Source organism: Elephas maximus, chromosome 2 (assembly GCF_024166365.1).
Source record: "Elephas maximus indicus isolate mEleMax1 chromosome 2, mEleMax1 primary haplotype, whole genome shotgun sequence".
NCBI lineage: Eukaryota > Metazoa > Chordata > Mammalia > Proboscidea > Elephantidae > Elephas > Elephas maximus.
This window is the reverse complement of record NC_064820.1, coordinates 97491375-97507063: the sequence shown is the minus strand read 5'-3', so window position 1 is coordinate 97507063 and position 15689 is coordinate 97491375. Positions and strand designations below refer to the sequence as shown.

Genomic DNA, 15689 nt, shown 5'->3' with positions numbered 1-15689 from the left:
TCAGCTGCTAACTGAAAGGTCTGTGGTTCAAACCCAACAGCTGCTCCGAGGGAGAAAGATGTGACTATCTGCTTCCGTAAAGATTTACAGCTTTACAGCTTTGAAAATCCTATGGAGCAGTTCTACTCTGCCCTTTGGGATCACTGTGAGTTGGAACTGACTTGAGAGCAATGGGTTTGTGTTTAGGTATGGACATAAATGTTATTCCACTTTGTTGAGCTTTGGGCAGAAAGAGAATATCACAGTCTATACTGTTAGCTAAAAAGAAAAATTCTGAAATGAGACCTATGCAGAAATGAGATTTCATACGACATGCAAAACAAACAAACAACAACAGGAACAACAATAAAATGGGTTTATACTGACAGGATCGGCCTAAAAGGAAATAAAGCCCTCAAGTTGTTCTTTGTTTTCAAACGAATTTATGAAGTAACTGGGAAAATATCCTACGATGAATGAAATCAAGTAGAAGATTCAAATACTTACCTGCAATCATGCCACAGGATCTGACAACTAGCATTTATCTACATCAAGGCAAACTTCCCATAGTAAACCGAGGCCCAAAAATTAAAGACAAAAACTCACAATTTTACTAAAAGAATAGCCTGAAATACTAACTGATGTTCACTCTAATTTAATGACTTAGCGTATCTCAATATTTTACTCTTCAATATTGAGGAAAGACATGAAATTTTGACTGCAGAAGACTTATTTTAAAAATTCTGTACTTTGCATTCAAATTCTGTAAGATTTATATTTTCTAATGGTCCAAAAAGTAAATATATTTGTCTACCTAATGCTGAAAATTTACAAGTTCTTTTCATATAATGTATCTATAAAGTGTACTTTGATACCCATAGGATTACCTAGATTTAGAAATAGTTAACCTTAAGAAATTCTCTAAGAATTTTAGTAAGAGTTGCCCTCTAGTGTTTCCTAATTGTACAACACTGACAGCATTTTACCTGAGAATTGGCAGCTTTCTCAGGGACAGGAAGAAGAGCTGACTTTCCTTCCTGGAGAATTTTTGGCGTTCCATAGACACGTCCACCACTGAGCATCACAGTCACCAGCTGCAATGTGAAACTAGAGCCCAGTAATAGGAAGACCTATTAAAAAACAGAATCAATAATTTTTAAAATAGTAAATAATTTTCAGAGAAAAATACTGACATTAAACACAAACCTTTAGCACACTGCCTATGGTTCCTTTAGTATCAGACAGTTTCATCAATATTTGCCCTTTTCCCTTGTTATAAGTCAAATTACCAATATGAAGACTGAGGAGAATGATAGTTGTGAAAGAAAAAAAAAAAAGCACAAATTTTCAAATTTCCCATTTGTGCCCAAAATGGCATTAAGAATAATGGGGATCATAAAAATAGTCATGAAAGCATCTGTCAAGGGAATGGAAAGAACATACAGAAAAATAGTGTCAACTCTTAAAACCCAGCAAAACTTGTCTTCTTCCTCTTCATTGAGTAACAAAAAAATAATGCTAATGATAAACCAAACCAAACCTGTTGCCATGGAGTCGATTCCGACTCATAGCGACCCTATAGGTTAGAGCAGAATTGCCCCATAGGGTTTCCAAGGAGCACCTGGTGGATTCGAACTCCTGACTTTTTGGTTAACAGCCAACTTCTTAACCACTGCGCCACCAGGGTTCCACTCTAATGATATTTATTCACAGTGGGTAATGAATTACGTGGCCTGATTATCTGGGTATCCTGGATACATAAAAATTACTAATACCATGTATTAGATTACCAATTTTCAAAGTTTTAGAATCTAATAAGAGAAATTCTGAATTTACAAATTGGTTTTATTCTAAAAGTTCTTTTGACTCTTGGAATACATTTTCCCATAGAAACATTGTTATTCATAATGGTTAAGCCCCCAAGTAATTTCATAACTCAAAATATTACTGAAAGCTCTGTACGTCTTCTTTGGCTGTAGAAGAAACCTTTTTTGTGGAGTCCCTTCTTTTTTTAAACATAATGTACTTACACATACATCACTTCTGCAAATGTGTAAAATATGTACCTTAATAGTTTCCAACTTTGTGCAGCATGAGGGTAACAGATGTTTCGTTCATTCAATCATCATTCATGCAAAATGATATTCACTGAACATGAACCATATAGGCCAAGTGCTAAAGATTCAGAAATAATCACAGTACCCTGGCTTCAGCCATATGTATGGTGCCTCCTATAAGGGTCACTGGCTGGTCAGTTAAGGAGTTTTTATCCCCATTTCCCAAATATTGAAGGGCCAGGTGTCAGCTTAAACCATGCTCTTCTGCTCGTGGGTCTGTTGAATCAGCCAGTCCAACATACACAGACTGTCTGACGTCGCAGCTTCCCAGGGTGCCAGAAGTTAAACATTAAAGTGAACATAAGCTATCCATCTCATCGTTTCTTCTCAGGACGACTTCAATCTGGCTACCCTCTGGGCCAGCCTTTCTTAACTATGAAATAATTAATCCCCAGTGCCATGATGCATCCAGTGTATGAAATAAATTATTAACAAATTTGTGACATTTTATGAATCATCTTGAGGGCAACACAAAACAAAATTTATAATGGTCTTGCTCTCGGAGTGAAGAACTCATAAAGTAACAATAAAATGGAACTCTGGACAGAGAAAGTTTTTAAGTCATTAATTGTCACCATGATCCCTATGTTTGTTTCTGGCTATTTGAGTAGTTGGACTTTAGCTCATTTGTGAATAACAGAATTTTATCTTTTTTTGCAGGACGTAACACGGTACTCTTAAAATTAACACCGGGTGACCATCAATATGATGCATAGTGTCTAGTATAAACAAACTTTGTTCAACATATTGAATATGTGTTTCACTCTTCAATGATTGCTTGTTCTTTAAGAGATAACCCAGTACTTGTTTTTACCTTGTGGTAGCATAAAAAGCTGACGGTCATGTGCACCATCTACTGAAAACCTGTGGCAGCTAATGTCATTACTAACCATATGTTCTAATGACTTCTTGCAGATCTAAAGGTTTTACTGCAGTGTCAATTTAATATCTGCATGTGTGTTAAATCTCTGAATACCGTGTAATTAAACTGATGTCTGGTGATGGTGACGGTGATCATTCCACACTTTAAATTCAACAAAGTAATTATTTCTCTCTTAGCTGGAAATCACATTTGTTAGCTATGGTACTCATTTCAACATTATATTCATGATTCCATTCACACTTTGTGTATCTGGTTATAAATTTTATATAGCATTTAAGTTGGTACTTAATGCAAATCAATTTGATCTTAATATACTGTTCTGTGTGTGTGATGTGTGTATGCACCTTAATTCTATGAGCCTTGGGAAATTGATCCTACAAATATCACACAATACACACAGTATAAGGCTTTTTTTGGGCAAAGTGATATATAAACTCCTTTTCTTTATTAAATTAATGGCTTTGGTGTTATGTAGAGATATTTGTAGAATGATTTCAGGACAGAGTTAAAGTATTATGAAAATTACAGCTTAGTAAATGTTTATTGTAAAACAAAAAAAAGTAAAAGTTGGGAACAAAGAAGTATCAGTAGCTGGAAAACATGGCCTTGGTGATAAAAACGATACTGGAGGTCACATGATAGAATTCTGCAAGACCAATGACCTATTCATTGGAAATACCTTTTTTCAGCACCATAAATGGCAACCATGCATGTGGATCTCATCAGATGGAATACACAGGTATCAAATTGACTGCATCAGTGGAAAAAGATGACGGACAGGCTCAGTATCATTGAGTCATGACAGGGCCAGGGGCTGCCTGCTGAACAGACCATCAATTGCTCATATAAAAGTTCAAACTGAAGCTGAAGAAAATTAAAACAATTCCATGAGAGCCAGAGTATGTCTTTGAGTTTATCCCTTCTCAATTTAGAGATCATCTCAAGAATAGATTTGACACACTTAACATTGATGATTGCAGATCAGACAAGTTCTGGGATGACATCAAGGACATCATACATGAAGAAAGCAAAAGGTCACTAAAAAAGACAGGAAAGAAAGAAAAGACCAAAATGGATGTCAGAAGAGACTCTGATACTTGCTTCTGGACTTAGAGTAGCTGAAGCAAAAGGAAGAAATGATGAAATAAAAGAACTGAAGATTTCAAAGGGCAGCTCAAGAAGCCCAAGAACTATAATGACATGTACAAAGATCCGGGAGTTAGAAAAGCAAAATGGAATAACACACTTGGCATTCCTCAAGCTGAAAGAACTGAAGAAAAAGTTCAAGCTTCAAGTTGAAACACTAAAGGATTTTTCTTGAATATTGAATATTGAACAAAATATTGAATGATGCAGAAAGCATCAAAAGAAGATGGAGGGAATACACAGAGTCACTGTACCAAAAAGTGGTCAACGGCCAACCATTTCAGGAGGTAGCATACGATCAAGAACCAACAGTACTGAAGGAAGAAGTCCACGCTGCTCTGAAGGCACTGGTGAAAAGCAAGACTCCAGGAATTGGCTGAGTATCAATTGAGATGCTTCAAGAAACGGATGCAACACTGGAAGCACTCACCCCTCTATGCCAAGAAATTTGGAAGACAGCTACCTGGCCAACTGACTGGAAGAAATGCCTATTTGTGCCCATTCCAAAGAAAGGTGATTAACAGAATGCAGAAATTATCCAACAGTATCATTAATATCACACACAAGTAAAATTTTGCCAAAGATAATTCAAAAATTGTTACAGCAGTACATCGACAGGAAACTGCTAGAAATCCAAGCCAGATTCAGAGAGTATGTGAAACAAGGGGTATCATTGCTGATGTCATATGGATCTTGGCTGAAAGCAGAGAATACCTGAAAGATGTTTGCCTGTGTTTTATTCATTACACAAAGGCATTCAATTATGTAGATCCTAACAAATTATGGTTAACATTGTGATGAATGGGAATTCCAGAACACTTAATTGTGCTCATGCAAAACCTGTACATAGACCAAGAGGCAGCTGTTCGAACAGAAGAAGGCGATACTGCATGGTTTAAAATCAGGAAAGATGTGCTACAGGGTAGTATTCATTCCCCATACTTATTCAATCAGTATGCAGAGGAAATAATCCGAGAAGCTGGACTACATGAAGAAGAATAGGGCATCAGGACTAAAGAAAGACTCATTAACAGCCTGCGAGATGCACATGACACAATCTTGTTTGCTGAAAATAAGAGGACTCGAAGCACTTACTGATGAAGATCAAAGTCCACAGCCTTCAGTATGGATTACACCTCAATATAAAAAGAAAAACAAAAATCATCACAACTGGACCAATCAGCAACATCACAATAAATGGAGAAAAGTTAGGAGTTGTCAAGGATTTCATTTTATTTGTATTCACAATCAACATCCATGGAAGCAGCAGTCAAGAAACCATTGGATGTACTGCATTAGGCATATATGCTGCTAAAGATCTCTTTAAAGTGTAAAAAGCAAAGATATCACTTTAAGGATGAAGGTGTGCCTGATGCAAGCCATGGTATTTTCCATTGCCTCATATCCATGCAAAAGCTGGACAATGAACAAGGAAGACAGAAGAAGAATTGATGCCTGTGAACTGTGGTGTTGGCAAAGAATATTGAATACACCAGGGACGGCCAGAAGAACGAACAAATCTGTCTTGGAAGAAGTACAACCAGAATGCTCCTTAGAAGCAAGGACGGTGAGACTTCATCTCACATACTTTGGACATGATATTAGGAGGGACCAGGCCTGGAGAAGGACATCATGTTTGGTAAAGGAGAGAGTCAGTGTAAAACAGGAAGACCCTCAACGAGATGGACTGACACATTAGCTGCAATAATGGGCTCAAACATAGCAACAATTGTGAGGATGGCAGAGGACCAGGCAGTGTCTCATTCTGTTGTACACAGGGTCACTATGAGTCGGAACTGACTCGATGCCACCTAAGAACAACATCATCATCTAGACAAAACTATTCTATCTTCAAACAGGAACATACTTACTCCCTTCTAAATTGCAAATTTTTGAGCACATGTTTAATCCAATAATTACTATACATTTTCTAAACATTTTTCATGATTACATTTACATATTTGAATAAAATTTTAAGCTGATCATGAGGTGAGCCAGGGTTCTCACAAAGAAGCCAGGTTCGTACCTTTTTTGGAATGATCAGAAAACTAAGAAACGCCACCAACCTGATTCTTTATTGGCACTGTGTCCACTTTATATCTGGCACCATCTTTGACTACCACTTGCCTCTCTGCATTTTCAGTAACAACTGGCTGTTCCTTACGGTCAGAAGATACTCGGAATCCAACAGTCACATCTCCAAATGTTCCAGCATGCCGGGTGACATTAATTTGGATATATCTACTAAGGTTCTGCCCAATAAGTATTGCCTGGCGATCAGAATACAAGGCAAATACTCCATGTGGGTCGCCATTTGCAGAAACAGAGAATTGTGTGATGCTTTTTTCCAGATCCAGCTCTGCCCCTCCCTCAACAGAAACAAGCTGGATCACATAATCTTCCTCTATCTCAGGTATGTCATCTGGTAGCAAATGGACATTGAAGCTCACTTCACTCTCTCCATCAGCAATGGAAAAAAACCCTTTTGTGGAAAGAAAGTCTCCTGTAATATCAAACTCGCTACTTAATTCCCAATAAACCTAAAAGAAAAAGAAAAAAATCCAACAAAATTAAATAATTCAATATATTAAATTAAAATCCTTTAAATTATGTTTTCCTCTATATTACAACCAAAAAAAAAAGTGCATTTTAATTGGGCATCATTATATTCAAAGCTTAACTTCTCAAGTATAAATAAGTTTGGAAAGTACATGAACCCTATCAGGCTGTCATATGCAATCTGCAGGACAAGATTACAAAACCTCACTCTTTTACTTGCTCCTAAAACAATAACAGTTTGAAGAGAGAAAGAGAAGCAAGTTAACTTTAATGCATTCACTAGTGATCTACGGACAATATTTGAAGATAAAAATGAGTAGATAACCTGATATTCATATCGGGGAATATCTATAAGATTTCAAGACTTAAGAATTACTTTCCGAGAATTTTAGGCCTCCAAGCCATGCAGTTTCAACAGAATAAGTAGTAGTTAATATCCAATACCAGAAGAGAGGTAAGTAGACAGAGAGATAGCATAAAATATGTGTTGCTGGTAAACAAATGACCTTGATCTGTTAGTCGAGTATCCAGCTGACTTACAAGGGCATCTCCAAATGTTCTACGTCAGTACACACATAAATGCAACCTCTTAAAAAAGCAGCTGCTAGATGCAAAAAAGTCTATAGAGAAATAGAGTCCTGAGGAATACGGTAAGTGATTCACAAAAAATCACTGAGAGGCTCTAGTAAGAAAGACTTCACATTACAGCAAACAAGGAAATACAAAACAGTTCAGGCGGACGCTTCAGGATTAAGTGTGAAAATGAACTTTCTGGCCTAAGCGTAACCAAATTTAGAGAAAGGGCTGGAGCTTAAGCCTGGGTAGAGATACTAAAACTAGTCGTGCTTAAACGAAGCCTCTCACCTTCTCTGTGAAAACTCACATATCTTCACTTTATCAGAAACCTCAATTAACCAGGATACCACCGTTTCTCTGTGCATCTCAACGACATTTGTTAGGCAAATTGTTACTCTACATAGCAAAAATCAAAAAGGAAAAATGATACCGTAATCTCTCCTAAACGGCCCTTTACTCTTCTGACAAAGAAAGTAATGAGCAGGGGTTCTTCGGAAGCCAATGGCTCTGAATATGTCTTCTCAGATAGAGACTCGGGAGCAAACTGAACCACTCCATTTGGATCACCAAACTTTTGTATCTAAAGAATATAAACAGAGAGCAGAGTGAATAATATAGATAACCACTGCAGACAAAATTACAGTATCCAACATACCAATACACAGGTAAGCAGAGGAAATGAAGAAAACATAAAAATGACACTCACTTATAATCTACTTACCAAAAAACCAAACCCAGTGCTGTCGAGTCGATTCCGACTCATAGCGACCCTATAGCGACCTTATAGGACAGAGTAGAACTGCCCCATAGAGTTTCCAAGGAGCTCCTGGCGGATTTGAACTGCAGACCATAGCACTTAACCACTACGCCAAATCCACTTAGCCACCCAATTTTTCAAAAACCTTCTTTACTACAATAAATAGGTTCCTATTCCTCAAGGATAATAAGAATAACTGTCTAGAAAACCATAAAATGTACAATCAGAAGACAGTATTTTGGTGTCAGAATTTAACTTTATTCACCTCGTATTTGCTTCATTTAACCAGTTAATTTTAGCTGGCTTCTTCCTACTGGCCATGACATAATGTAGAAAGAGGCAAATGGGCCCCACAACGGTATTTTTCAAACAGGAAATAAAATGTGCAATCTTTCTGCATTGTTTTCAGTAGCCTTGGTATCCAGCAATTTCTGCCCCCGATGAACTGGTGATTCATACCAGACATACTGACTTCCAGCTCTGATCTATACTGCCAACATTGTGCTAAATGAACAAGTACCATTCTTCTGTCAAATAATAAGACTTACTAGCTAGCGATTTTTATAACCAATGTTTAGGACGATATACCAAATACCTCCTCTCTAAAAGTGCCAAATACTGCCAAAAACACAAAGTTTTCTCAAAGATTGTAAAGCATATTTATCACCATATTAAATTTTTTTAATTACGAATATTCAGGCTACATAATGGACTAACGTAACAATCCAGAAAGTTCTACCCATCAGAATTACTGTGACTACTTGGTTTTATAATTTCCAGTTCATTATAAGCCTCTAAAAAAAAAAGCCTCTAGGGTTTCAATAAATGTAAATGTGTTTTCTGATAAACCCATTAAATCCAAAATTTTGTGGAAGGAAAGAAAACAGACTTACTGTTAATGTAACATCTCTAGCTCTGGAGTCTAATTTAGCTTCTCCTTTAACAAGTTTAAGTTCAATAATGAAAGTTTCTTCAACTTCAATTTTTTCATAAGGGTAGATTGTCAGAATTATGGTCCTTATTCCCCCGTCTCCCTCTTCAAAATAGAAGGACCCGCTCACTGGGTCTGCAATGTCACCGTTCTGTGGTGGTAACACATCCTGTGAATTGGGTCCTCGTATCTCCCAGTCCACCTGAAGGGTATTTTTTTTGAAGTAAGGTTTATACAGTTACTGTGGCATATATAGTACTAGAAAAAATACATAAACATACATAAATTATTCTAGAATATCTTCTGTGAATTTGTTTCATCATTTGTTTTTGTCAAAAAAAAAACAATTGTCAAAAAGAAACAATAATTGCAAATATAAACTACATACCTATATCAGTTTTCATTGATAAAGTTGTCTAAGAGATGAAAAATTGTAATATTTCATCATTTGCCATCATGACAGGTAACAAAAGTATAAAAGGTAAAAGTAACATGTAAAAATGTAGAATGTTTTATGTATATGTAAGAGAAATAAAAATTTTAAAAATATATGTAATATAACACTGTCCAATAGCATGCACAGTTCTTCCAATCAAAACCTATTTGAAGAAGACAATAAAATCAGCCGAAGAGTTGGCTGGGTGTACAGACCCTTCTAAATATGCTTAAATAAAGTCCTAGCATAAAAGAACAGAGTTTTTCATGAACTGTTACGAGAAAGGAAATTTTTGTATTATAATAAATGTATTCATAAAATTTTTCATAATTTAAACATGTATACTTTTCATACTATCTTCTGCAGAAAGAAAATTGGCCACTTCTCTTTGTTTGTTACCTAATTTTTCATCAACATTGGACAGAGCTGGCCATTTCCTTCTTCCTGAAACTTGGTGCCCTGTCTCTTTTGGCTTACATGATGCTCTGCCTCCCTGGTTTTCCTCCTAAAACAGAACTCTTGATTCTCCCCCAAGCTTCTGAATCTCAGTAAACATTACGATTTAGTTCAAGCTAAACTTGTTGGAGTTACCCTTGATTCCTCTCTTTCCCTCAGCCTCCACTCTAGCCCAGTGATATTTTTTCCTCCAAAATATACTCCGTGTCTATTCATCTCTCATCATATCCATGTCCATCACTCTTGTCCAAGCCACCATCAGTTTTCATCTGGACAATAGAGGGTAATAGCCTCCTAACTCGTCTTCCTGTTTCTTCTCCGGCACCTTGACATTTTCCTCAGGGCAGCCACAGGTGAACTGCTTAAAATGACAATTTGGTGATACTGTTCTCCTGCTTAAAACTCTCTAATGGCATCCTATTTGCAATTATAATAAAATCTTTAACCTGGTTTATGAGGTCCTTATGATCAAACACCGCTGGACCCCTATGCTCTATCTTGTGCCGTCATGTCCTCATCTCCAGGCCTCCCACCACATGGACTTCTCCACACCTCAAACATGTCAAGCTTGTGTCTCTGCACTGGCCATTCCCTCTGCCCAAATGCTCACCCCTCTAGCAATTACATTACCATCTCTTACTCATCATTCAGCTTTCATCTCAGGTATCACCCTCACCATCCAATCTCAAGTAGCCAGCAAGTCCGAGTTTACATTCCTGTAGAGTTCTTCGGAAACGCTGGTGACACAGTGGGTAAGACCTAAGTCTGCTAACCAAAAGGTTGGCAGTTTGAATCCACCAGGTGCTCCTTGGAAACCCTATGGGGCAGTTCTACTCTGTCCTATAGGGTCACTATGAGTCAGAATTGACCTGATGGCAATGGTAAAGGTAGAGCTCTTAATATTATCAGATAATTTTTTTCTTGTTGATTTAATTACTTATTGCCTGACTGCCCACAAAAATGAAAACTACGAAAACACAGACAAGGTGTATCTCGTTTATCAGTGTATTGCCAGTACCTGAAACAAGGTCTGGCACACGTAATGCACTCTACAAATATTTGTTGAATTAATCCATTTTTTACCAGAATCACTCATTTAATTTCTAACTTGCTCGCAAGAGCACCCCGAGGACAGTTGTATGCCTCACACATTTTTAGGTGCTTCAAAGAACTCAGAAACTGCTTTAAAATTATTAGAGGATTAATAAATATGCATTGATTGTTAATAAATAAATGAATATATTTGAGAAATATGAAAATCCAACACCATACTCGACCTATCAAGTTATTTTTAAGACCATGGTAAGAATAACTCTACCTGTTCCGGTTAGAATGGGGGGAAAATATAGAACAAAACTCAAATTCATGAAAAAGACCAGACTTACTGGACTGATAGAGACTGAAGGAACCCCCAAGGCTATCGACCTAACACACCCTTTTAACCTTGAACTGAAGCTACTCACAGAGGTCACCATTAAGCCAAATAATAGATTGGCCTATAAGATAAACACTACCACCCATGAGGAATATACGCCTTAGAACAATCAACTATATAAGACCAAAGGTGCAACATTTGCCCAGAAGCAAAGATGAGAAGGCAAGGAGGGGCATGGAAACTGGAGAGATGGAAATGGGGAAGGCAGCTTGGAAATGGGGAGAGTGCTGACACATTGCCCAGGTAGCAACCAATCAATGTCAAAGAACAATTTGTGTATGAATTGTTGAACTGTGTAAACTTTCACCTAAAACACAATAAAATGTTCAAAAAAATAAAAAAGAATAACTCTACCTGAATCTCTCCCAAGAGTCCTCCAGTCCGCTCCAGTACCAAGGATAAGATCATTGTGGAATTTGGGTTAGGAACAGAAATTTTACTTTGATTGAGAAATCTTATAACTCCAAAGGGCGCGTCACTCTTGGCAATCGTAATTCTACTCACTAGGTGGCGCCCAAGGACCGCTCCACCAGTAGCTCCAGCGAGCAGAATTTCAATCGGCTCCTCAAATTCACTGCATAGCAAGAAGAGCAATTCTGTGACTCTAAACATATTAAAATGCCTCTAAAATCCAAATAACTAGTCATTTTCCAAATTGGTCATACATATTCAAGGCACAGCAGTCACACACCAAGTGGTAAGCAGAGGATGCTCAGTTAAAAGCATGAATGATCACCATCAATATTACCTAACTTGGAACAGCTATCAGCCTCCCTCTTTCCCCACCCCTTTTAACTGCTTAATATATTAAGGAAGGGAACTGAAGGATGGTTTCACATTTTGATGGAACTTTTGCAAGTCTAAAGGAACAAAAATTATTTCTTCTAATTAAAAAAAATAAAAGTGGCATATGCAACCAGGTGGATCTCAGCCCTTTTCCCAACCTTCGGCACCCCAAAAAGTTCCTCATTTGTTTCTTATCATTGGGAACATGCATTATTTAAAACTCTATTATAAATGCAAGATGTATGTAAGGATTGTGGATCTCGTTAGGTGCCATCGAGTCGATATTCTACTCACAGCAACACAACGTGACAGGGTAGAACTGCCCCATAGGATTTTCTAGGTTACAGGAGCAGATTGCCAGGTCTTTTTCCCTGCAGAGTCACTGGGTAGGTTCAATCCACCAACCTTTAGGTTAGCAGCCAAGCGCTTAACCCTTGCACCACCAGGGCTCCTTATGTAAGGATCAGGACACAATATTCATGCTTTATGTATGTTCATATTATTTTTTATATCAGTAAGTGTTATTACCTTTCATTGTCATCAATGATGGAGACATTTATAAAACTTAAGTTCTGCCCATGCTGAAAGGTAACTGTGCTACCATGCAGTGCATAATCGACACCGCCAGGAGTAGCAGAGGAACTCTGAGAGATGAAATTGGCTGTCACAAGGCCGTAAGTCCCATGCAGTCTCACCACTGGGATCATGATTACCCCGGCATCTTCCTCAACTGTAACAGGAATCTGGAAATTAACTGAAGGCCAGACCAAGCAACTACCTTTTATAACTACCTTTTATCAGTCAAATGAAACATGGCATTAAACAGCAAGGTACAACACAAGCACACAATTTTTTCCACAGTTCATCTATCACTTTAAAAAAATGATTAGTAAAAACTTCATGACTTATTTTTAGTACTAAAATAGTTTATCAAAAGCTGAAATGAGCAATGTAAGTTAGAATTTAAATAATGTATCAAATCATTGGCATAAGCATTCTTCCTTAGTGTGTTACACACATATAAATGTTCCAAGAAAATGCTAGATGGACAGAAAAAAACACACACTTAAATTATGTGTACTCAAAGGAAACCACTCTATATTGTTTCTATATACTTAGCTGAAATGTAAATAAGATACAAATAAATGAGGTTTATTTATTTCTATCATCTGAATGTTTTAAAAAGTCTAAATATAAATTCTATGACATTTCTAGTTCCTATGAAATCTACTGGTGAATCTGAAAATGAATTTTCAGTTTTATTTCAACTTTTAAAATTTTTTTCCAAATTATCTTTAGTCCTTCTTAAATTGTGGCTAACCTCTGCATATTAACGTATCATTAATACAGTTCACGTTAAACCAGAAAAAAGCACCCAAGCCTATTGCCGTTGAGTCAATTCTGACTCATGGCTAAATAATACTGCCCATACATCATAAATGTGAATACGGACTGTCCAAAGTTCCCCAAAGACAGTGAATAAAAAAGAAGCCAGTTAACAATAAATAATTCAAAGTCCAATGTCTTTCTTGATGCAAAAATGCAATATGACTTTTACTAGCTTTAGACTGAAGTTCACAAAATAATGACATCTCCCATTACCTAACCCATAAAAAAAAAAAACCCATAAAGTCAATATAAACCAACTCTTAAATCAATTTTTAACCAATTTTTTAAATAGATAAACAAAGAATTTTGATGGAAATGATGAAACTGATGAACTGACAGCAAGAAAACATGTTAATTTTAAAAGGTATATACATATTTTGCATTTGAATAAAATCATTTCCTAGAAAAACAGCCACCTTTTCTACCCAAGAAGGTACATATTCTGCATTCTGCATCTACAAGGGGGAGAAGTGGCTGTCATGGGCAAATTATTATTAGAAACTCTCTTAGCAAAGCAAGATCAAGGATCCAGATGCCACCTGCACCTGCAGTCCAATAAAATAAATAACTTCAAGGGTGATTATTCATTGGAAACTGAATATTCACTGATATCTAATCACTAATTATGCATTGAATACATTAGATTTTCATAAAAATGTTTGAAACAAAAAATTTCAATAATCCTAAAGTTAAAACATAACTTTTCTAGATTGCCTCACTGCTAACCATTCAGTTTTGCCATACACAGGTTTAAGATTCAGGACTGTCCAAACATAACTCAAAATATATTTTCAAAAAATATATATACATATATATATAAGAACATATGTGTGCAGATACACACACACATACTAAATCTAGTAAATCTGTGCATAGGAATTCAAACTGACAACATGACAATTCCATGTTCAGGTACTTTGCAATTCAGAAAGTGGTGGTAAACTTACTTATAAAGTAAGGGTCACTGAACCTACCTTCAAAGGCAGTATACCTTGGGTCAAATTCAATGATCCCCTCTGCATTATCATTTTTCATTATTATTATTCGAACAATGGAGATATTTCCAAGTTCAGGGGGTTGATCTATCTGAAGTCCATTTTCTTGGATGGTAAAATCATACCCTCTTGCAATTCATAAAAAAGAAAAGAGGAATGTAATTGCTTAGCATGAATTGAAGGGTCCTCTTAGCTCCTAAAATCTAGGCCAATTAGTCATTTTATTCCTTTATAGAATCCCCTAAACTAAAATGCTCTTTTTTTTTTTTTCTGGAATGATTTTTTGAAACAATTTTTTGTGCTAGTCCCAATTATTACTGTCTCCACGAAACCAAAGCTAATATATAAAGTTACTACGCTTAGGCAATGGGAAGATAATAAAGCTATTAGGAAATGGGGAAGAAGCTACAGCAAAAAAAACCTCTCATGTGAGAAATACTCTCCGGAATACCTAATACAGTGATGAGTCAAAGAAAGGAATGCACATCAAACTACAGTGTACTAGTAAACCACCTGGCTCGAAATTTACAGTTTTAGGTTGTGAGGGTTACTTTAAAAGAAATGATGAGTGTTGTGGCACCAATTAAATTTCAAGCTAAACCATCAAGACTTAAGAAAATATTTTAATTTCTGAGGAGGTCTATTATAATCAATGCCTCTATTCTTTAACGACATATTTTTACAAAGGTGATTTTTTTTGTTTTGTTTTGCTTTTGATTTTTTAGATATTACTCCCAACAAACAAAAGTTTTAACTTTCAAGGTTTTATGTCACTCTAATTCCGGATGTGAAAAAAATTGGCACTTAACCATTTTTAGTTCTTCTTTCAAATTCTGTTTAATTGGTATTTATAATCTATCAAGTTCTGAAAGGTTGGGAGCTGGTTAATAAGATTACATATAAGACAAAATTTAAAAACTGGAGGTTAAAATATTAAATGGCAAGAGTAATTTTATCAGGAGTCTACACAGGCTGTTGATTAGCTGATTACCACACTACCTACCAAAGCAGTAAATTTTCTAGCAACTAGCCAAAAAAGAAACATACTGGATTATAGCACTTTCCTTTTCAGATTAAAGGAAGCCTAGAAATTTTTTCTGGAAGGAAAAACTTGTTTCCCCAGAATTAACTGTTTGGTGACCCAATTATTTTCTGCTTTGAATTTTTTGTTGATACCATGTGTTTTCATTAATGGAAGCATGCTGAATCATGGTGTGCGTCTGAGTTTTTGGTAGGTAGTATTT

General features: G+C 36.4%; 1 protein-coding gene across 1 annotated transcript in view; it reads right to left on the bottom strand.

Annotated features, from left to right (window-relative positions):
• Positions 1 to 15689, bottom strand: part of ADGRV1 (adhesion G protein-coupled receptor V1) — a 677468-nt gene that overhangs the window by 401267 nt on the left and 260512 nt on the right. The window contains exons 65-71 of the mRNA XM_049867518.1: positions 14425 to 14573; positions 12590 to 12791; positions 11630 to 11849; positions 8911 to 9150; positions 7691 to 7840; positions 6192 to 6665; positions 966 to 1109 (exon numbers count right to left, since the gene is read on the bottom strand). Of these exons, the coding sequence (XP_049723475.1) occupies positions 966 to 1109; positions 6192 to 6665; positions 7691 to 7840; positions 8911 to 9150; positions 11630 to 11849; positions 12590 to 12791; positions 14425 to 14573 (1579 nt within the window). The remainder of the gene's footprint in view (positions 1 to 965; positions 1110 to 6191; positions 6666 to 7690; positions 7841 to 8910; positions 9151 to 11629; positions 11850 to 12589; positions 12792 to 14424; positions 14574 to 15689) is intronic.